At 47.2% G+C, this 23,255-nt stretch overlaps 1 protein-coding gene across 3 annotated transcripts in view; it reads left to right on the top strand.

Moving 5' to 3' along the window:
- FAM107A (family with sequence similarity 107 member A) overlaps positions 1 to 23,255 on the top strand; it is a 64,775-nt gene that overhangs the window by 22,177 nt on the left and 19,343 nt on the right. For 2 of the 3 annotated variants that reach the window (XR_004056303.1, XM_010360492.2), the window contains exon 2: positions 17,436 to 17,499. Coding sequence is in view for 2 of the 3 variants with exons in the window: in XM_010360492.2 (XP_010358794.1) it covers positions 17,436 to 17,499 (64 nt within the window). In the remaining variant the exon portion in view is untranslated. Of the gene's footprint in view, positions 1 to 17,435; positions 17,500 to 19,590; positions 19,841 to 23,255 lie in introns of those variants that run through there. The other variant, XM_010360493.2, reaches the window with a different exon arrangement.

Below are 23,255 nucleotides of genomic sequence, written 5' to 3'. Positions count from 1 at the left end.
GGATGCCTCACTACAAGTTGGACTTCCACTTCCAGCCATGATAGAGGACCTGGTACCAGACTAGCACTACCACTAAAAGCAACTTGACACTTGACAAAATAAGAGACAGCTGTTCTTAGGCAGTGGACAATAGGTACCGTGATCTCTGAAGGAAGGGAAACTTACAAGGTGAGCCCCTCATCACCTGGACTCTCATCCTGTGACAATTTCCCAACTATGACGCAGGACAACGGAGCCCAAACAGAACATGAGAGTCCCTCTGAGTTCAGGAGGCAGAGATCAGGTTTGGAGCAACTAAAGCAAAAGGAATCTGCAAGACAGGGCACTGGAGAGGAGGGAGCTGCATAGATAGGGAGCCCCAAAATCTGTGTGGGGGTCCCCCATGACCCACAGGTTCTTGCCCAAGGACTGGGATTTGCAGGCACAGGGTCACACTATCTGAGACTTACCAGAAAGCAGCTGTTATAGGGTTGAGAGTGAACTGAGATACTATAGGTCGGCCAGGGCTGGGAGACGTTGGAGAGACCTTCATCCCAGCTATCAAGCTGAGACACCAGAAGGCCGTGCCTTAGGTGTGAGTACTATACTGTGGTGTAAGGGATACTCCAGACCTGCATAACAAAGCCTAAAACCAAATCCTTCAAGACCCTCAGGGGGGAAAGTTTGGAGGTGAGTCCTACCAAGTTAGAGGGACTTGGGAAAGAGCTTGGACTTTGCAGGAGTGCAAAAACAAGCCCGTGGAACTTCAAAGGGATCACCTAATAATTGTACTTCCTGCTAAAACAAAACTTACTCTTCAGAAAAGGATAACAAAATCCAGAGTTTCCACAACACACCACACACACACAACACAGTATACAATCAAAATTGTTTAGACATGCAAAGAAACAGGAAAATGTGACCTTTAGTCAAGAAAAAAGCAGCCAATAGAAACTAACTCCAAGATGGTCTGGAAGTCAGAGTTAGTGGCTGAAGACCCTGAAGCACCTAGTTCAGTGTTTGGCACATAGTAGATGCCCAACAAATGCCAGCTGCTCATCTCCGTTTGAGCAAAGTAATAATTTAATCCCCAAAATCTTTGAAACACAAGGATTAATAAAGGAAAATGCACTCAGTCCACACATCCTGAGGTCCTGCTGATTGACCTTATGAGGCCCAGGGAGTGGGGGAGGCTGTCACGTGCAATAATGAGAGAAATAAGTTATGACCCTGCCACTAACTCACTAAGTGAGTCCCTCAATGCTCTGTGCCTCAGTTTCTCCATTTATATACTGGAGGGTGCAGGCAGATCATCTCAAAGTCTCAAAGGGCCCTTTCTTTCCAGGATTCGGAGTCTGTCTGGCACAGGAACTGTTATCAGCCCAGGACACACTCTGAGCTGGGTCCTGGAAGAACCGGTTGGAGAAGGAATTGGATCTGCCTTTAATGCTTTGGAGGGAGCACGAGTTGGGATGTCACTCTCCCAAGTATAATAATGTTGAATTGCTGGCAAAGCCTGAGCTCATTTTCCAAAGGAACCTTTCTTGAGAAATGTCTCCTAGCAACCAGCTCCACCGAGAGTACAACCTTCAGGGACCTTTGCAGAAACACAAAGGCTTTTTGTGGCTCCCTCCTTCAAAAGCCCAGGTGGAAACTGCTCATCAGCTGACATGCTAGTGTGAAGCTCAGAGAGCAGGTAGAGGGACATCTGGTGGGGCAGGGTCTATAGGGAGGGCTTCCACCCACAGCCTCAACCTCTTTCCTTTCGGTGAAAACAGAAGTAGTCCAGCTTCAAGGCTCTGAGCATGGGCTTCCAACAGCAGCTCAAAACCCAGTTACTAGTTGAGGAGCCTTAAGGAAGTTACTTAACCTCTGTCAGCCCCATCTGTAAAATGGGGACACTAATATGCAGGAGGTTGGTGCTCCACCTAGATCCCTTTTATTGATCCAGCACACCCACGCGCCAGTTACTGTGAGTGCTGACTGCTCACAGCTGCACCCTTCTCAGACAATCACCCATGGATAATGGGAAGCACCTCACCTAGAGATACTTTGGGGGTTGAGCCCATCTTGCAGATTACCCTCTTCCCATTATCCTATAGCCAATGACCAACAGATATGGAGGTATAAAAGCCCAGCCCCCTTGCCTATGGGGGGATGGTGCTGCAGTGCCATCTACTCTCCAGACTTCCCAGGGCATCCCACTGAGGCTAGACTTCAGCTGAGCCCACATCTTGACTTAACTTCTTCTGCTCCATCCTGCTTTCCTCCCTTACACCTTTAAAGGTTTCCCATGAGAGCTGTCCCTCAAGAAGTCACTTGCACCAAGTCCCCATTTCAAGCTCTCCTTCTAGAAAATCTAAAGACACAATAGTACTTGCCTCTTGGGCCACGGTGAGCATCCATCGATAGAATGCACATGAAGTACTCAGCCAATGCCTGGCACATCATAGGTGCTCAATACATGAACATCATTGTCTTCCTTCTCATTATTCTCATCATAACTAAAGACAAGCCTGGGATCATAGCGGGCTTCTAATGTGCACAAGAGCTGGGGACAGTCTTGGTATGGGGAAATAATTGCATTTACACTGCTTAATACAGTTGAGGCAGAGTTATCAACTTCCTTTATTTCCTAAACCAATATAACAAGGCTTTTCTCGATTATAAAAGTAACACAGGTTCAGTGAAAAAGAAACGAAACTCAAGAAATGCAGAGAACTATGAAAATGGATGAATATATTAATTAATGAATAAAATTCCCCACCATTGCTTATAATCACTGAGGACATTTTGGTCACATTCTTCCAAACATTATTCACTTAAATTCACATAACATACCTATGTATGCACACACATATATATACACACATCTACACCCACAAACATGTCTATATTAGGTTGGTGCAAAAGTCATTGTAGTTTTGCCATTACTTTAATTGATATAACTGATATAAGTAATACTACATAGAGATAAATATAGATATGTAAGACTCAATACATAAGGTAACACTATATGTGTAACAAAATATGTAACCAATCCTGTAACCTATTTTTTTCACTTAATTTTTATAAATAGATAGTGGATGTCTTCCATATTAGTAAACCTAGGTCTACAACATCCTTCTTAGCCACAGAGTGTTACCTTGTATAGAAATAGTACAATTTAATCAACCCCCTATCGCTGGACATTTACCATATTGCCAATCTTTTTATTATCTTGAACAATGCTTGTTAATGCACATTCTTGACCATATATCTTTGTGAAATATGTTCAATTATTTTCTTAAAACAAATACCTAGAAATGGAACAGCACAGACATCTGCCTGGTTTGTAGGGCTTTCAACGCATGTTTCCCTGCAGGACGCCTGTACTATCAACACTCCCTCCAGGAGTACACCAGAGTGTCTGTTTCCTCACACCCTCTCCAACACTGGGTATCATTATATTTTCATTTTTGCCAATCTGATAGGTGAAAAATATTACCCCATTGTTTCTTGAGTGTGCATTTTCTTTGATTTCTGGGGAGGCAGAGCATCTTTCTTACGTTTGTGGACCGTTTAGATTTCACCTGCTGAGAACTGCCCTTGTCCAGTCACTGGCAAAGCCTGCTGGGTGTCTTCTGTCTTCCCCCTTGCCTGCCCTGAGCCACAGACTCAGCAGCTTCCTGGTGTGTTATTTCATAAGCTCTCAAAGCTCTGCCTCATACAGGATTGGCCTCCCAGGAAGGCAGAATTTTCTCTCTCTGCTCCAGCCTGCCTGAGATGGGATTAGTGGGGATCCAGTTCCTTGACCTCCAGGAGCCCCCTTGCCAAGTCCCCTCTCCGGGCCCCATCCACATTTACACCACAAAGACTTTAAAAACCAGATCTGCTTAAAGAAAAGATCAGTTTTTGCCAAAATTTCCAACCCACCCAGCAAATACATTCCAGGGGTGATTATTAGCATGAATTGAAGAACCTTTTCAGAAGAACTTGCCAGAATATTCCTTTAAAATCCAGTACTCTTGAGAGGTTTAACATGAGATTGTACATATACCAAGATCCAGCACAGTGGAAAATAACCCAGTCATTGACCCAGAAATCCCAATGGTAAGAATTTACCCTCTGGGTGGGTGCACTTACCCATGTACAGAAACATACATGTGGGGTATTCATTGAAACCTTCCTCATAACAGCAAAATATATGGCAACCACTTAAATATCCATCAGTTAGAACCTCTAAAATAAGTTTTCAATGACCTCTGCTATGAAACATTGTGCAAACAGTAGATAATGTGGTGAGTCTGAATGTGCAAGTGTGTAAACATGTCCTCGATGTGCCATAAAGTGACAAAGCAAGGTGTAACCTCTGGCACATTTAGTGTGATCCCATCTGCACTTTCTAAAGTATAGATTGGAATCGTTCTAGATGTTTATAGAAGAACAGACAATTCCTGGAGAGATGCATAAGAAATTACTTACATCGGTTTTTTCTGGGAGGAGGATGTGGGCTTGAAGTATTTGGAGACTTGGGGGTTGTGCTTTACACCCATCTGTATTGTTTAATAACCGTGAATAACAATTTAAATGGCTTTATTATTATATAATGGAAAAGCTTATTTAAAAGTTTAAAAGTTGGCTGGGCGCGGTGGCTCAAGCCTGTAATCCCAGCACTTTGGGAGGCCGAGACGGGCGGATCACGAGGTCAGGAGATCGAGACCATCCTGGCTAACATGGTGAAACCCTGTCTCTACTAAAAAATACAAAAAACGAGCCGGGTGAAGTGGCGGGCGCCTGTGGTCCCAGCTACTCGGGAGGCTGAGGCAGGAGAATGGCGTAAACCCGGAAGGCGGAGCTTGCAGTGAGCTGAGATCCGGCCACTGCACTTCAGCCTGGGTGACAGAGCGAGACTCTGTCTCAAAAAAGAAAAAAAAAAAAAGTTTAAAAGTGAGCCTATGATCAATAACAGAATTGTGCTAATAGCAATGTGATTATTAAATAGCCTATTGAGTACCAATTATGTGCCAGGCACTGTGTATTCTCTCATTCAACATTAAAACAAGCTCTATTTTGATACTTATTTTATACACGAGGAACCTGAGTCTTAGGTTAAGAGGCTTGGTAAGGCTGCATCTGATTACAAAATGCTGGCTCTTTCCACAGGGCATGGTTCTGGTGCCCGAAGGGAGACCTGTGAGGGCTTTGTCGGGTCCTGTGGGGGTCCTTCAGTGAGTCCCTTGTGGCGGGCTGGAGGTTTCCCACCTGGTGGCAGCTCTGTTCTCTTTGCGTGCTCCCTGTGGCGTTTCTCCCCCTGCCCTGTCTCCTTAGAGCTGCACTGTCCAAAGCAGTCCATTTAATTAATTATGATTAATTAAATAAGACTAAAATTTCAGCTGCTCAGTTGCACTAGCCACATCTCGAGTGCTAAGTAGTCGCATGTGGCTAGTGCCTACCATGTTATCAGAAAGACAGCGAATGTATCCATCCTCGCAGAACATTCTATTGAATTCACTGTCCCAGCTTTGGAGCCAGGCCGACCTGGACTCAAACCTGCTCCATCACTGGAGGAGCCGAGCAAAAGTCACTCAACTCTTTTGAGCCTTACTGTTCTCATCTGTAAAATGGGATGACGATATAGCTACCGCACTGGGCTGTTGCAGGGGTTTAGGATCATGCCTGCTGCATGGGTAGCCCAAAGCCTGTCACATAAGCAGCTGTCACTTAAAAGACAGAGAGGAGGGTAGGACTCTTCAGTCGGATATTTTATGGCCTCAGGCAGGTCTGCTCTGAGGCCTCACCTCCTTGTCTGTAAAATGGGGTAAATGGTACCTACCCTGAAAGGTTGTTGTGAGGATTCAAGAGCATCTATATAGTAGATGCTCAGAAACAGTCAAGTCCCTTTTCCCCTTTCCAAAAAAGGGTTTCCCCTGGCAGGCAAAGCACTCTCACAAGACCCAGAAGAAGGAATCCAGAAGACCAAATATCAAAAGAAGGCTCACTCTCCAAAATGAAATAATCATGGGATGTTGTCCTATCACCCATTAAATTGCAGGAATGGGGGGAAATTGAACTTTTTACCAGAGAATAACATGCATATTAAATAGTGCACCTTGGCTGGGCATGGTGGCTCACGTCTGTAATCCCAGAACTTTGGGAGGCTGAGACGGGAGGATCACTTGAGCTCAGGAGTTTGAGGCCAGCCTGACCAACATGGTGAAATCCCATCTCTACTAAAAATACAAAAAGTTAGCCAGGTACAGGAGAATCACTTGAATCTGGGAGGCAAATGTTGCAGTGAGCCGAGATCACGCTACAGTAGTCCAGCCTAGGCGACAGAGCGGGACTCCGTTTCAAAAAAAATAAAAAATAAAAAATGCACTTGTTTTAAGTATACTACTTAACACATTTTTAGAAACTGAAAATACCTGTGTAACCAGATCAAGAATCAGAACATTAACAGCACCCTGGAAGCCCCTCCTGCCCCTTCCCATCCACTATTGCCCTCCACAGGGGCAACTGCTATCCCGACTTCTAACACTGGAGATTAGTTTTTAGTAGACAACCCTAGATTCCTAACATCCAGGCTTGCTGAAGGTGTGGACAGTCCCATAATCTCAGGCACGGAAGACAGGTTTGGAAAATGGTACAACCATTTTGGAAAATAATTTGGCGCATCTACTAAAACTTAAGATACATGTACTACTTGGTCTAGCATTTCCACTTCCCAGTGTCTGCCCTAGAGAAACGTTCACCCACGTGGACAGGAAGGCAACAAGTACAAGGGTGTTTGGAGCAGAATTATTTGTAATAGTGAAAAATTGAGACTGGGCATGGTGGCTCACTCCTACAATCCCAGCACTTTGGGAGGCCGAGGCAGGCAGATCATTTGAGGTCAGGAGTTTGAGACCAGCCTGGCCAACATGGTGAAACCCCATCTCTACTAAAAACACAAAAATTAGCCAGGCATGGTGGTGTGTGCCTGTAATCCCAGCTACTCAGGAGGCTGAGGGAGGAGAATCGCTTGAACCTGGGAGGTGAAGGTCACAGTGAGCCGAGATCCCGGCATTGCACTCCAGCCGGGGTGACAAGAGCAAAATTCTGTCTAAAAAAAAAAAAAGAAAAGAAAAATTGGAAGCAACCTAAATCTCCAACTAAAGCAGAATGGTTTAAAAAAACAACTATAGGGCGTCACACTGTGGTTTACACTGTAGTAGATCAGAAGAGTGAGGTGGATCTACATGTACCGACGTAGAAATATCTCCAAGACATACCACAGAGTTTAAAAAGGAAGCTGCAGAAAAATGACTAAACTCACACATGCAGCATCAAAAACAGTGATGACTCAGGGAAGGGGGTGAGATTAGGGCGTGGCTGGGACAGTAAAGAGAAATGTTACTTTTTAAAATCTGTATGCAACTGAGTAGTTCCAAATGTTTACAGTAGCAGTGGCTTTATGTATTACTTGTGTGAATTATTTTGCAAGCGTTTAAGGGAAATGAAACAACCACCCACCAAGTCCAAGGTGTGGAGAAAAGACTGCCCCTCTGCCTGCTGGCGGGGGGTGGGTGGCTCCCACCCAGGGCCTCAGCTTGAGTTCCAGGAGAGCAGTTTTCTGGGCCTCTGAGACCTAAGGGGCTGAGTGAATGGAGGCGTGAGAAGGCTCTGGAGACCAGAATTGTGGAGGCCTCCTTTGATGGAAAACAGTGCCCTCATTACTGCACCTTGGCTGAGAACTCAACATCCATGTGATGTAAGTGGACCCCTGCAAAGGAACAAGTCCCAGGCCTGGGCACCTGCTCAAAACAGAGCCCAGCACTTTAAAGGAAGGATTGCCAGGTCTGATTCTCTCCATCCCTGGGGATGGAAAAGAGAGGTGGCAGGCGTCACCTCACAATAGGGTGGCTTTGTGAGAGTGAAGCACTGAGGTGGAGGCTCGGGGTGAGTGTTGTGACATCCAGTGGCTGTGTGCTCCAGAGAGTGGAGGTTGTAGAGGAGGGCAGCAGCCAGCGCTCTGCATTACAAATATTCAACCTTTAAGAATAAGCCAGGTGGGGAGGCTGGTCCAGCTGACTCCAGGGAGAAGGGTTCCTTAACCTCATTGAGCCTCAGTTTCCTCCTCTGTAAAATGAGTGCAGGCTCTTGCCATCTTACACACACACGAAAGCTCCTGAGTCAGACTGCCTCAAGTCTACTTACAAAGCTGCCACTTGCCAGCTATGTATCTTTTTTATTTTTTAATTTCCATCCAACTGTGTATCTTAACCTGCCGAATGCCTCAGCTTCCTTCACAAGAACTTCACTCTTCCCTAATCTCAGAGGACTTTCATGAGGTTTAAATGAGACCACATCGGTAAAGTCACGTTACAGTGCCCAGCACTAGAATAGGCTCGATAGCTGTTTGCTACAATTATTAAGTTAATAATCTATTAATTTTTATTTACAAAGCACCCATGTGCCAAGAACTGTGCTAGACATTGCAGACACATCCCTGAATAAGTTGCAATTCCTATTCTCATAGTGTTTACAGTCTAATGGAGGTATAAATAAAGATACCTAGAGACACACCTCCAACGGATTCACTCCAGATTTCAAGGACAAATACCCTAAGGTCCAACTCTCATCTCTTCCAAATTCAGAATTCAGGCCCATTTTTGTTTATCAATGATGCAATTTTGCTAACACCTTCCCCCTCCCTGCCAATCCAAAACATTGTGTATGGGGGTGACCTCAATGTGTCCCCAAAAATCTATGTTGTAAACATGTCAAAAGTACAATACGAAGTGACATGATCATTGTTGGCAGTATCCACTATAGCTAAATATTCACCTACCTATGACCCCCAAGTCCACTGCTGGATATCTGCCCAACAGAAACGAGCAATCATTTTGACCCAAAAATTCATGGAAAGGCGTTCATAGCAGCTTTATGAGTGATAGCCAAAAACGGGAAACCATCCAAATGTTCGTTCTCAGGAGAATGTATCAGCAAACTGTGACATAGCCACCAAATGGAATACTTAAGTCGGAAATCAAGAGGAATGAACTACTGACACAGGCAGCCACACTGATGAATCTCAAACACACGGCTGAGTAAAAGAAGCCAGGCCAAAACCAGCACATTTTATTATTTCATTTACGTGAAGTTCTAGAGTAAGAGAAACAAGTCTTCAGTGACAGAGGCCAGAATGGCTGTTACCCTGGGAGAAAGTAAGTATTGACTGGGGTGCAGTCAGTCTTGATATATATTTTGTCATATATATCAAGATATAAAGCAAGCCAATCTTGTTTTATATCTTGATCTTGGAGGTGGTTATGTACGTGAATACATATATACAACCTCATTGAGCTGCACAAGTAAGGTTAGTGGACTTTATGCTACACCTCAATTTTTTTTTTTTTTTTTTTTTTTTTTTGAGACGGTGTCTTGCTCTGTTACCCAGGCTGGAGTGCAGTGGCACAATCTGGGCTCACTGCAACCTCCACCTCCCAGGTTCAAGTGATTCTCCTGCCTCAGCCTCCCAAGTAGCTGGGAATACAGGCGCCCACCACCGGGTCCGGCTAATTTTTTGTATTTTTAGTAGAAACAGGGTTTCTTCATGTTGACCAGGCTGGTCTCGAACTCCTGAGCTCACGCCATCTGCCTGCCTCAGCCTCCCAAAGTGCTGGGATTACAGACGTGAGCCACCGCACCCAGCCTACACCTCAATTTTTAAATGTTTAAAAGCAAATAAAGCAAGGTCCCTTAAATGCTCCTTGGTGCATGGGGAAGACTAAGGCAGATGTGAATTGGGCCCATGGTTGGTCTTCTTGACACTTTCACGTTGAGGCTTCAGCCTCTAGGAGAAGCAATGGGACAAACTGGGGAAGAGGAGGATTTGGGGATAGGATCATTGAGGCTGCCAGTGACCAATGCCAAGAGGTTTTTCTCAACAATCAGGACATGAAAAAGAGGCAGGCAGAGGCCACAGGAAGGACAGGAGAAATGCAGATGTCTTTGCCTCAGGGAAGATTGAGTTGTGCCCAGTTGTATTGAGATGTATTGTGCATTACACAACAGTATTTCCTCTGGAATTTGTGTCTGCTAACTTTCACTAACCAAAACTATAACTAAGCCAGCATCTCCCGATTTGAAAGTGGTGTGAACACATGACAGTTGGCCATATTTTTCAGCATAGTCCTTGGAAAATACTATCAGTTATCAATAATGCATCAGCAATGATCTAGGTGGAGTTTCTCTCTCTCACCAAATGTCAACCATTGAAGGGAGAGAGGCCTCCGCCTTGGCCACTGAGGTTCCACTGGATACAGGTTGGCCTTATTTTCCAACAAGTCTTGAATGGAAGGGGGTTGGCAGGTGTGCAAGCAACATTTCGTGTGTGTGTGTGTGTGTGTGCACGCGCACCCACAACAAGGCTGTTTATTTCACTTGGGTGCAAGTGGGCTGAGTCCAAAAACAGAGTCAGCAAAGAGTGGTGGGATTATCATTAGTTCCTGTGGGTTTGGGATTGGCGGTGGAGTTAGGAGCAATTTTTTGCGGGCAGGGGGTGGATCTTACAAAGTACATTCTCAAGGGTGGGGAGAACATTACAAAGTACCTTCTTAAGGGCTGGGGATTATACATTATCACAAGGGCGGGGAGGGTGTATTGTCACAAATACAACTGTCAGCTGATCAGTTAAGGTGGGGCAGGAACAAATCACAATGGTGGAATGTCATCAGTTAAGGCAGGACCTGGATGTTTTCGCTTATTTTGTGGTTCTTCAGTTGCTTCAGGCCATCTGGATGTACACGTGCAGGTCACAGGGCATATGATGGCTTCGCTTGGGCTCAGAGGCCTGACATTCCTGTCTTCTTATATTAATAAGAAAAACAAAAAAAAATCATGGTAAAGTGTTGGGGTGGAGAAAATTTTGGGGGGTGGTATGGAGAGATAATGGGCGATGTTTCTCAGGGCTGCTTTGAGCAGCATGGGAACCTACAGTGGGAGAGATTAAACTGAAGAAAGATTTTGGAGTAAGGGGTGATATTGTGGGGTTTTTAGAAGGCGCATCTGTCATTTAGAATGATTGGTGATGGCCTGGATGCGGTTTTGTATGAATTGAGAAACTAAATAGAAGACACAAGGTCCGAATAAAAGAAGGAGGAAAACAGGTATTAAAGGACTAAGAATTGGGAGGACCCAGAACGTCCAATTAGAGAGTGTCCAAGGGGGTTAAGTGTAATTATTTGTTTGGTTGGCAAGTTTTTGGGCTCTATCCTTGAGTTTTTTATGTTGTCATATACCAGGTCAGATTGATTTAGGTAAAAACAAAACTCTTCATTTAAAAATATACAGAGTCCTCTTTTTTCAGCAGTGAGTAAGTCAAGGCCTATTCCTGTATTCTTATGTTAATAATAAGAAAAACAAAACAGTAGTGAAATGTTGGTGTCATGAGGGGAACAGGAAGCTGTTTGGTCCTATTTGCAAATTGATTTTGGGGGGTAAGGAAAACTAGTGTACATGTGCCTGTCCAGTTAACAGGTAGACACATGTAGGCAGAGGAGCCACAGAGGAAGAAGAGACCTTGTGTAAGGCAAAACTGGAAATGTAAAGTGAAAAGATGAGAGGGAGCACCAAAAGAGGTGTCTTGCACCCAGACTCCTAGGGATCCAGCGAGGGCAGCAGCCGTTAGAGGTTGTAGTGGGGATTGATGGGGCAACTAGGTTGGGGGGGTTCAATTTTCATGGTGTATGAGAAAGCGCACAGTGCCTACAAGCAATCTTTCCCTGTTATTCATGGGGTTGGGGATAAGTAAACAAGAAGAGGGGCTGGGAGGAGAGTCCAAAGAACAAGGGGAAGGTAGCCAAGGATAGAGTGAAATGCAGGGCAAATGTCTTCCTAAGCAATAGTAACTGCTAATATTTTTAAGTTTGTCAGTATGGATAGAGGGCTTATCTGTAATGCGGAGCTGAAAAGCCCTAATGGTTTTGGTAATGTGTGTAATGGTTTTGGTAATGAAGAGTGAAGGAACATAGAGAAGGTGAAAGGTTACCCAAGGTAATTCCGGTGGATCTTTGCTGAGAGATGCACAAAGGAACAGCAACAGGGATAGTAGTTTTTGTTGTGAGGAGTCCAAATATGGGATTCGGTGGGGTGGAATTGACATAAGGAGAAAGATGCCGTAAGTAGACGCAGAGAAGTGTGGCAGCTTGTTGGTGCAAAATGTCTGGGGAGTTCTCACCAAATCTAGGAAGTCTAGAAAGTAAAGAAGTTCCTCAGGTGGGTAAAGATGAGGGCTATTAAAGGAGGTTCGCAGGTGCAGGGAGAGGGAGAGGGAGAGGTAGTCCAGTCGGCCTGTAGAGCAGGGACGGCTGTGTAAGAGCAGGAAGAAAGGGAAATGCAAAGCTAGCAATTGTTTGCTAAGGAGGGATTAGAAATGGCAGGGAGGGAGTCAGTGAGATTGATAGTATGTTGGAGGTAATTAGGGAGGGGTAGAGAGTAACTGGAGAATGGGGGCAAGGATAAGAGTGAGTAGAAAAGTAAAAAAAAAAAAGACTTCATCAGGATAGAAGAATTGGAGTGTACCTTGCCACTGACGATCTTTTATTCACTCCAAGAGAGAGTTAAGGGTGGCTGTTTGAGGTAAAACCAGGATATATCAGTTATGATGGTTTGGAGGAAAAGTGTAAACTGGCAGTGTAAACAAGGGCAGGGCATTTACGAGTAGTTGAGAATGGTGAATAGGAATATGACTAGACAGAAGATAGTAGGGATGACAAGTTTTTGGGATGCAGTCCAAGTAGTGGGGGTGACTGCGTAAAGGCCTGTTGCAAAAAGTAGTGTAAGAATGAATAGACCTGGCCGGGCGCGGTGGCTCAAGCCTGTAATCCCAGCACTTTGGGAGGCCGAGACGGGCGGATCACGAGGTCAGGAGATCGAGACCATCCTGGCTAACCCGGTGAAATCCCATCTCTACTAAAAAAAAAAAAAAAAAATACAAAAAAACTAGCCAGGCGAGGTGGCGGGCGCCTGTAGTCCCAGCTACTCCGGAGGCTGAGGCAGGAGAATGGCGTAAACCCAGGAGGCGGAACTTGCAGTGAGCTGAGATCCAGCCACTGCACTCCAGCCTGGGCGACAGAGCAAGACTCCATCTCAAAAAAAAAAAAAAAAGAAAAGAATGAATAGACCTAATAGAATGAAGGGATATATTAGGCTCATAAAGGTTATTACTGCTCTTCAGAAATGCGAGTGAGTTTAAGGGAAGTAGGGAAGAGTACTTGTGACTTCCAAGAGGAAGAGGAGCGATCAGGCTGGCTGTCCGATGGACACAGTTTTATTCTGGAATGGTGAACCCAATGGGGAGGGTCCAGCAGGCGGACGGCAGTTGGGATACTATAGATGACTAAGTAGGGTCCAGTCCATCGAGGCTGTAGAGTTTGAGGGGTCAAATTCTTAACAAGAACTGATCATCCAGCTTGGGTGTCTTCATGTGGCTGGGAATCTGGAGTAGGCAATAGAAGATTAGCATCTTGGCAAATTTCCTGTCTAGCCTACTGGAGGCCTGGAAGATAGTCGCCTGGAGGGCTGGTATCTGGGACGAGGTTGGGGCCAAGCAAGAAAGTGCGTCCATATAAATGTTCAAATGGACTGTACCCTGGGTAGCATCTTGAGGACAGGCTCTAATTCTGAGAAGGGCAAGAGGTAAAAGTACTGTCCAGTCCTTTTTAAGCTGGAGGCTGAGATTGGTGAGGTGTGTCCTTAAAAGACCGTTAGTCCGTTCTACCCTTCCTGAAGATTGAGGACGGTAAGGGGTACTGAAGATTCCACTGAATACCAAGAGCCTGAGAAACTGCTTGGGTGATTTGACTAATAAAGGCCGGTACGTTATCAGACTGCATAGAGGTGGGAAGGCCAAACCAAGGAATTATGTCTGACAGAAGGGAAGAAATGACCGAGGTGGCCTTCTCAGACCCTGTGAGAAAGGCCTCTACCGATCCAGTGAAAGTGTCTACCCAGACCAAGAGGTATTTTAGTTTCCTGACTCAGGGCATGTGAGTAAAGTCAATTTGCCAGTTCTGGGCAGGGGCAAATCCCGGAGGCAAGTGACATTTCTTTGAACTCCAGTTCTGGGAGCTGCTCCTTCTGAAATTCTGGCTTTGTGATGCTAATGTTGCCCTTGGGACCCAGTCCACCTTCCCAGGTCTGTGTGGAGACAGATGAGCAGCAGCTCAGATCCCCTCTGGACTCTCTATACTGGGTCCTTTTTCTATGTCCTGAAATTTTCTTCCACAGATGAGGTTACTTGTTCCCTTAATCCTTTCATTAAAAAACACAAAAGAGGCCAGACGCAGTGGCTCACGCCTGTAATCCCAGCACTTTGGGAGGCCGAGACAGGTGGATCACGAGGTCAGGAGATCAAGACCATCCTGGCTAACATGGTGAAACCCCGTCTCTACTAAAAATACAAAAAATTAGCCAGATGTGGTGGTGGGTGCCTGTAGTCCCAGCTACTCAGGAGGCTGAGAGGCAGGAGAATGGCGTGAACCCGTAAGGCAGAGCTTGCAGTGAGTCGAGATCACGCCACTGCATTCCAGCCTGGGCGATGAGCGAGGCTGTCTCAAAAAAAAAAAAAAAAAAAAGCACAAAAGATACTTCAAACCACAAACACTCTCCTTCTCCCTCTTCCATCCCCTCCTTGGTGGTGGAGTTCAAAATTGGAACCCCCAGGGGAAACAACAGGACCCCAGGCAATTCTGCTCACCCTGATCATCCCTGAGCAGGCCACAGCTGAGGCCTCCCCTGGTTCTGGCCCTGACTCACTCTCTGGGAAATTACCCACTTCATCATACAGTGCAGAGGCCTTTATGTGGCTGCATTCCCTCATTCACTGATTCATTCATTCCCTCAATAAACCTTTGTTGAGTGTTCCCTCCAAGCACAGCTCCAGGCTGGGCACTGGGGAGACAGCTGTGAATAGGCCCCAATCCCTTTTCAAGGCAAGACCAGTGTGGTGAAGGAAGCAGGGCTGAAAGAGTCATAATTCAGTGGGATGTATTAACATAGGAGAAGTCTGGGTGCTACGGAAGCACGTGGTTGAGGGGGACCTCCCTGAGGAAGTAGCATTTCTGCCAAGACCTAAAGGATGAGAAGGAGTGAGCCAGGCAGAATGGGGGAGCTTCCCAGGTGAAGGGAATAGTTCCTGCAGAAGCTGGCAGGTGAGAGAAGCCATGACTTTCAGGGAACCGAGAGAGTTCTCAGTGGGTGGAGTATGAGGCGTGGGGGAAGTTGGCCCCTGTCTCCTCACTGATCTTCTCTCATGTGACTTCCCCTGTGTTCCCTCCACTTCAGCCACCCTGACCTCCTTGCTGCTCCTGAATATGCCAGGCACAGCCCAGCTCAGAACCTTTGCAGTAACTGCTGACTCTGCCCCAGGATGTCCACTTGGCTAACTCCCAGCTTCTTTCAAGTCTGTGTCCATGTTTCATCTTCCCACTGAGATCCATCTGAGCATCTACTTATGACCACAGGTGGTCCCCACTTGCCACCAGCCACCCTCTTTCCCTCCTCTACACTTCCTTTTTTCCCAAGTCTCTCTGGTCTCCTTCCACACTGTCTACCTTGCTTATTCATCATGATTATTGTCTCTCTCCCACGCTAGAATGTGAATGTGAATGCCGCAAGGACAGGGACCTTTGTTGTATTTACTGAGGCATCCAGGCCTTTGCACAGTGGAAGGAACAAACAGATGGAATTTGAGAGGCTGGCAGGGAGGGGCCAGGCTGCAGAGGCCTTGTAGGCCTGGGGAAGGCATGTGGGTTTGAGTCCCCAATGCAAAGGGAAGACGTGACGCAGAAGGGTTCCAAGGAAGGCAGAATCGGGATCTGAGTTATGCTTTAATAGCTCACACTTGAGTCTTTGTGGAGAACGACTTGAAGGAGAGTGATATGGTTTGGCTCTGTGTCCCCACCCAAATCTCATCTCAAATTGTAATCCCCACATGTCGAGGGAGAGACCTAGTGGGAGGTGTTTAGGTCATGGGGGCAGATTCCCCCATGCTGTTCTCGTGACAGTGAGTGAGTTCTCACAAGAGCTGATGGCTTTAAAGTGTGGTACTTCCTTGCACATGCTCTCTCTCTGTCTCTCCTGTTGCCACTTAAAATGTTCCTTACTTCCCCTTCACTTTTCACCATAATTGTAAGTGTCCTGGAGCCTCTCCAGCCATTCGGAACTGTGAGCCAGTTAAACCTCTTTGTTTATAAATTACCCAGTCTCGGGCAGCATCTTTATAGCAGTGTGAAAACTGACTAATACAGAAAACAATTTACTGTTGGTATTCAGTGGTACCCAGGCTAGGGTGGTGGCATGGAGGTCTGGGAGAAGTGGATGGACTCCAGAAATTCACTAGAAGGTGGACTTACCAGGTCTGGGAGATCAGACGACTGTGAGGTTGCAGGAAGACAGGGCAAGGAAGACTCCCAGGCTCCTGGTCTGAGCAACAGGGTCAGAGTAGAGCCATGTGCTGAGATGGAGGAGACAGGAGAGGCACAGGTTGGAGGCTTGGGTGTCAAGAGTTCTGTTTGGGCCATGGTGAGTTTCAGGTGCTTATTAGACTTTCAAGTGAAGATGTCAAGTAGCTGATTGGACAAGGTCAAAGCTCAGAAGCATAGTCTAGATTGAAAATATATAATACATTAGGGGAACATTGGCTTAGAGTTCTCTTTAAAGCCCTGAGAGTGTAGAGAGACAAGAGAAGATGTCCGAGAACTGGCCCTAAGGACCAAGTCCTGGAGCCTTCTGACTTGACCCCTGAAGAATGAGGACTTTGCCAGGAAGGTAAGAAGAAGGCAGTCCAGGCTGAAGGAATGGCATGGGCATGAGTTTGACCTAAAAGAACATGGGCCTCAGGGCTCTCAGAAATTGTGCAAGTCATCCAAAACAAGGAAAGTCTGATAAATTGTCACAGCCAAAGCAGCCAGAGGGGACATGATGTCTGAATGTCATGTAGTATTCTGGAGGGATTCTGGAACAGAAAAGAGACATTAGGTAAAAACTCGGGAAATCTGAATAAAGTATAAACTTTAGTTAGTAATAATGCATCAATATGGTTTATTAATTGTAACAAATGTACCATACAACTCACATGTACAGCTGCATACATATAAGGTGTTAATAACAGGGAAACTGGGTGTGGGGTATAAGATAACTGTATATCTTCTTAACTTTTCCCTAAATCTAAAACTATTTTTAAAAATAATAAAGTTTATTTTTTAAAAAAGAACATGTGTCTCCTAAATACACACATGGGCACACACACATAACACACACATACATCCATTCCAAAGACGATGATAATTTCTTTCTCTGGAGAGGACTTTGACCCTGACCAGTGCCTTCAGTGGTCAAAAGACTCAGATACATTGTGAATATCCCATCACCCCTCCCTCTGCCAAAGAACCAAGGGTCCTCACCTCCACCTACTTTCTTTCTGTTTACAGAAAACGTACTCTCCTCAGGCCAGATTTCATAGTGAAAATGAGAAGCAGAGATGCAATGGCTCAGGTAAGTCAGACCCACCTAGAATTCCTAGGTGCGGCCAGAGTCCATCCCTTCAACATGCTCCACAAAAGCACATCCCATAGCCACAATTTCCCTGAGTCCCACATCCCACTTTGCTCCACAGCTGGTTTGGTTTCCCCCCTTGCAGCAAAAGGTCTAGCACCATCTGGGTTCAAATTCTGGCTCCACTACCAACTCATTATGTGATCTTGAGCACGTCACTTGAGCCTTATTTCCTCAACTGTAAAAGGAGCATAACCATTGCTTGAGGCCAGGCATAGTGACTCATGCCTGTAATCCCAGCACTTTGGGAGGCCAGGGCAGGTGGATCACCTGAGGTCAGGAGTTCAAGACCAGCCTGGCCAACATGGGGAAATCCCGTCTCTACTAAAAATACAAAATTAGCTGGGTGTGGTGGCATGTACCTGTAATCCCAGCTACTCAGGAGGCTGAGGCAGGAGAATAGCTTGACCCAGGAGGTGGAGGTCGTGGTGAGCCATCTAAAAAAAGAAAGAAAGAAAGAACCATAGCTTGATCAAAGAGCTATTGAGTGGATTAAATGAGGTGAACTGTAAATTGGATATAATTTCATCCTCTGAAGAAAGGATATAAGGTAGTGAACGCCAAATATCTGGAATCATGCCTGGCACTCCTGAAGGTGGGTTGTTGATGACAGACACAATCAATCTGACCAACCAGTGAGGCCCCCGAAGATCAAGTGTCACCTTGGGCCCCTGACTGGTGTCTGAGGTGTGGCAGATGGGCCTTCAGGACACTGGATGGTGTCTGGGGAGCAGAGAGGTACAGGACCCCTGAGTCAGAGCAGAAGCTGGGTCTGGGCAGTGGCCATGGGCCAACCAAAGAGAGCTTGGCCAACAGTTGGCCTTGAAGGTACCAAGACTGGTAACAGGCAGCCGAGACCCCAACAGCCAGGTCAAGATTCCCTGACCCTTTCAGACACCGTCTTGAACAGAGGCCATCCAGTACCCTGGACAGCTCCAGGACTCGCTAGATTTCAGGGGCACAAGTTTTGTGGGCAGAGAACTGGATTGGGTCTTGGTTGTGCACACACGGGCAAGCCACCTCACCTCCCTGAGTCTCAAAGACCTCACCTGTAAACTGGAGGGAATCTCACCCTTCAGGGCTGTTGTGACGAGTGAATGAGATAACAGAAAGGAAAAGGAGCAGGTGGCCAAGGTCTGTAGTCGGACCACCCGCATTCACGCATCCCAGCCCCACACTGTGTGACTTCAGAGAAGTTGCATCACCCCTCTGAGTCTCCGTTTTCTCTCATTTGCAATGTTAATAGACCCTGCTTCATAGGATTATGAAGATTAAATGAAACAGAACATGAAGCACACAATTAATATGAGTTTTTGTTTTAGAAGAAACTTAGCACCAGACACAGAATAGATCCTCAAAATTGCCAGCTTCTTGTATCTCCTGAAGCCCCCTGGTGAGCTTGGCACCTTCCACCTTTAGACCTGGTTGGCCCACTCATCTCTGATTGTTACAGACACTCCACAAAGCCAGAGAAAGCAGTCTGGTGGAGTTCCATAGACCTCCGCCCTCAGCCTTCGCACCCAGCAAAGACCCTGCCTCTCAGTGCCACCCACCCCACGATATTTGGGACATGTTTTAAAGTACCAGTATATACTGTATAGTGTGTGTTCTGCACCTGCCTCTGTTCTGGGCTACACACACACACACACAAACACACACACACACTAAGTTGATTAACCTCACAACCGTGTGAGGAAAGTACTCTGGTTATTCCCATTTTACAGATGAGAAAACTGAGTTTCTGCGAGGTTAGGTAACTAAATCGTGGGGTCACACAGCTACTAAATGGTGGTGATGGGACCTAATCCCAGGTATGGCGCTTCAGAACCCCATGCTGGTAACATCAACGAGGCCGGCGGCCAAAGAAAGGAGAAGAGTAGGCGGGAGACCGAGGCTGGAGGTCAGGACACTGTGTTCTCGCCTCGGCCCTGGAACCTCGGGGCTAGGAGTCCTCACTGCAGACGTTCACCTGCGCCCTGCCTGCTACCTGGGCGCGGACACCTGCCCTGGCCCCTGCCCCCCTCCTTCCCCCGGCGGCATCTCCTCGCCCGCCCCTCCGGCCGCCGCCGTAACCTGACCCTCGGCGGGGTTTGGGCCTTGGAGCCGCGTCACCGTCGCGAAGGCGCTTGGGCCCCGGACTACGCTCTTGCTGTGCGCTCCCGGGACCCGCAGTGCTGGCTCTGCAGTAGGAGACGCGCGGGCATGGCGCAGAGGCTGGGCGAGTGGGCCCGGGGGCCCTCCGACGCCACCGGACTCTACCGGGCTGTGCTGCTCAGGTCGGGTAAGTGGGAGCAACGCCACCCTCGCCGCGGGAAGAGCGCGAGGAGGGCTCGGCGGTGCACGGCGCTCAATCCCTGGTCAGCCCGCCGCTGGGCGCCTCTGCTTCGTTGCTCTGCTTCTTTCCTAACCTTACGTCATTCTTTTTGCTTGCTTGTTTGTCTGTGACAGGGTCTCATTCTCTCTACCAGGCTGGAGTGCAGTGGTGCAATCGTAGCTCACTGCAGCTTCCAACTCCTGGGCTCAAGCGATCCTCCCGCCTCAGCCTCCTGAGTAGCTGAGACCACAGGTGCGCACCATCACACCCGGCTAATTTTTTAAATTTTTTGTAGAGACGGGGTCTCTCTAGTGCTGTCCAGGCTGGTCTCTAACTCCTGGGCTCAAAGGATCCTCCCGTCATTCTTTTTAATTACTTTTCTTTTTTTTCTTTCTTCCTCCTTTCCGCCTTTCTTTCCTTCCTTTGTTCCTTCCCTCTTCCTGCATTCATCCTTTTGGGGATCTATGACATACATTGTTTTCTTCCTATGTGTGAGAACACGCGCACACAGTTTCTTGACTACAGAAGTCCTGTGCGATTCCACCTCCTGGCTGATCTCTTAAACAGAGACACACAAGTGCGCGAAGGCGGCTGTAGGCGCGGCAGGTGTGGGCCAGGAGAGAGGAAAATGGGCACGACCGAGTAGCAGGCAATGGGGCATAAAGAAGCAGGAGCCTGGCAGCAAGGTTGAAGGAGGTCTGCTGTCCAGTGAGGCACGACATAGGAGGGGAGGAGAAGGGAAAGCAGAGCTACGAGACCAACTGCCTTTCTATATGTGTGCATGCAACGATTTGGAAGGAAACACAGGGTGGTTTTATTTCTTAAGGCTGGGGATTGCATGACAGATGCTTTTTCTCTTCCATCTTTTTGTTTGCTTGTTTGCAGTAAGCACGTGTTGCTTTTCTACTCAGGAAAAGGAGGCCTTTTTATTTAGAAAAATGAAGTTAACGTAATGTATGACCAGTGTCCAAATAATTCGGAGAATACAGGGATGTAGGGGGAAACAAGAGAAAGCAAAGCCCCAGTAAGCATTTGGGGTATTTCCTTCCGGAGTATCCTTGGAGAGAGACGTTTGGAGGAGGTGAAACGCTATCTCGTGCTGGGATACGCACCTGCACAGTGCGGCTCCGTGATTACAAAGCGTCAAGGGACTTGGACTCACGGGCCAGCTACCCTCTGCCTTGGGCAAGGAGCTGGCGCTACCCGTGGGCCTGCCCGCCGACCCCTGTGGAGCCAAAAACGCAAGGCAAACCAGCTGCCGCGTCTGCAGCGGCGGTGCCTGTCCCCGCGCCCCGCGCGTCCAGGTCTGGAACTGCTCGCCCCTCTCGCTTAGGCCCCGCCTCCGGGAGATCCCGCCACCCAGTTACTGGAACCACAGTTCTCCAAGTCCCAAAGCAAGAACTGGCCCAACTTCAGGATTGGCGGCGCCTTCCTAAAGGAGGGTCTCAAATCTGGCTGAGGCGGGGCAGGCAGAGAGGGAGAAGCTTTATCATCAGACGAATCTGATTTCAAATCCCTGCTCCGGCGATTTCCCCACAAAGCACGCCACCCTAAGTGTCCCCACCCAGTTCTCGATTGTTTCACAAAGCTGCGGAGGGGGTCTCCCTAATCTGAAGGCCTTGTGTTCCCCGTCACCTCTTAGCTATCAACCCACACAGAATAGCAGACACGTAGGAGTGGTTCCAGGGGCTGCACGCCTGCCGGGTAAGGAGCAGGAAGGGAGCGGTGCCTGGGAAAAGGGACGGAGGCTGCACTGGCCAGCGCTTAGTATCCGCTGCGCAGGCTGCCCTGGCTCCTTCCCTCCACCACTCTACAAGTGTTACCCGTTGACAGTGTCCAGGTTCTTGGCGTCTTGAACAAAGAATTGGACAAAACGCACAAACAAAGCAAGGAAAGAATAAACAAAAGCAAAGATGTATTGAAAATGAAAGTACACTCCACAGGGCGGGAGGGGGGCCGAGCGTGGGGCCTCAAGAGCCCCGTTACAGAATTTTCTGGGGTTTAAATACCCTCTAGAGGTTTCCATCGGTTACTTGGTGTACGTCCTATGTAGACGAAGAGGACGACGTGAAGTTATATAGTCATTTACTGAGTGCACTCCCTATGTAAATAGAGAGGATATTTCCTGTCATAGCCGAAGTGTTTCCATTTGATTTCGTTCTGTTCTGAGAAGTCACCATAAAGAGGCCTTATGTTCCCTGCCTCCAGACCCTATTGTCCTGCCTCGCAAGGACACTGCCAGTTGTTATCTCCATTTAAGAGATAAGGAGACCGAGGTTCAGAGAGCTTGAGCACCTTGCCCGTGGTCCGCTAAGGAACATTTTCTACCCCACAAAGAGGTAGAAAACACATTCAAATTGTGGTCCATCCATGCCAAAGTCTGCACACCTTCTGATCATAGTCACAATAATGGCTCATAATTGTTAGTCACTCACGGTCACCCCATCTCTGCTGTACATCCGCCATCTCATCAACTCCCTTCATTCATTTATTCATCCAGCTAATATTTATTGGCCTCTGTTTCCAAGGTGAAGGGATGCATTTATAAATAAAACAGATCTGCCCCTCCTCTCAGGGAGCAGAGTAATGGTAACCACTATTGGAAACATGAGGAAACCAAGGCTCAGATGGTAACATGACTTGTCTAAGGTCATACAACTCATCGGGAGTGAAGCTGAGATTCAAACCAGGGCCATGTGCCTCTGGGCCCACTCTCTGGCTGCTCCACACAGGGAGCAGCAGGAGGTGAGAATGGGAGTAAGGAGCCAATTTGGCCATGTGGTGAAGGGGTGGGCTTCCTTTCCTTGAGAAGCCCCCAAGGAGGACATTACAGATTCAGACCCAAAATAGAGGCTGTTTTCATTAACGGTGGCCTCAAGTCATACAGCAGATAATATAACACTGGATGACTTATGCCTTGAGGCTGGGAGTTCGAGACTAGCCTGGGCAAAATCGTGAGAGCTCATCTCTATAAACATTTTTAAAAATTAGCCCAGCATGGTGGTGCATGCCTGTGGTCCTAGCTACTCAGGAGGCTAAGGTGGGAGGATCACTTGAGCCCAGAGAGTTGAGGCTGCCACGAGCTGTGTTTGCTCCACTGCACTCCAGCCTGGGCAACACAGCAAAACCCTGTCTCAAAAAAAAAAAAAAGAAAAGAAAAGAAAAAGAAAAATGTTTATCCCAAGATATTTCAAAATAATTTCTTTTATTTTCTTTTTTTTTTTTTCTGAGACAGAGTTTTGCTCTTGTTGCCCAGGCTGGAGTGCAATGGCATGATCTCGGCTCACTGCAACCTCTGCCTCCTGGGTTCAAGCAACTCTCCTGCCTCAACCTCCTGAGTAACTGGGATTACAGGCGCCTGCCACCGTGCCCAGCTAATTTT

The sequence above is a fragment of the Rhinopithecus roxellana genome, chromosome 1 (assembly GCF_007565055.1).
Source record: "Rhinopithecus roxellana isolate Shanxi Qingling chromosome 1, ASM756505v1, whole genome shotgun sequence".
In the NCBI taxonomy this organism is placed as follows: Eukaryota; Metazoa; Chordata; class Mammalia; order Primates; family Cercopithecidae; genus Rhinopithecus; species Rhinopithecus roxellana.
This window is presented reverse-complemented; position numbering and strand designations above follow the sequence as displayed.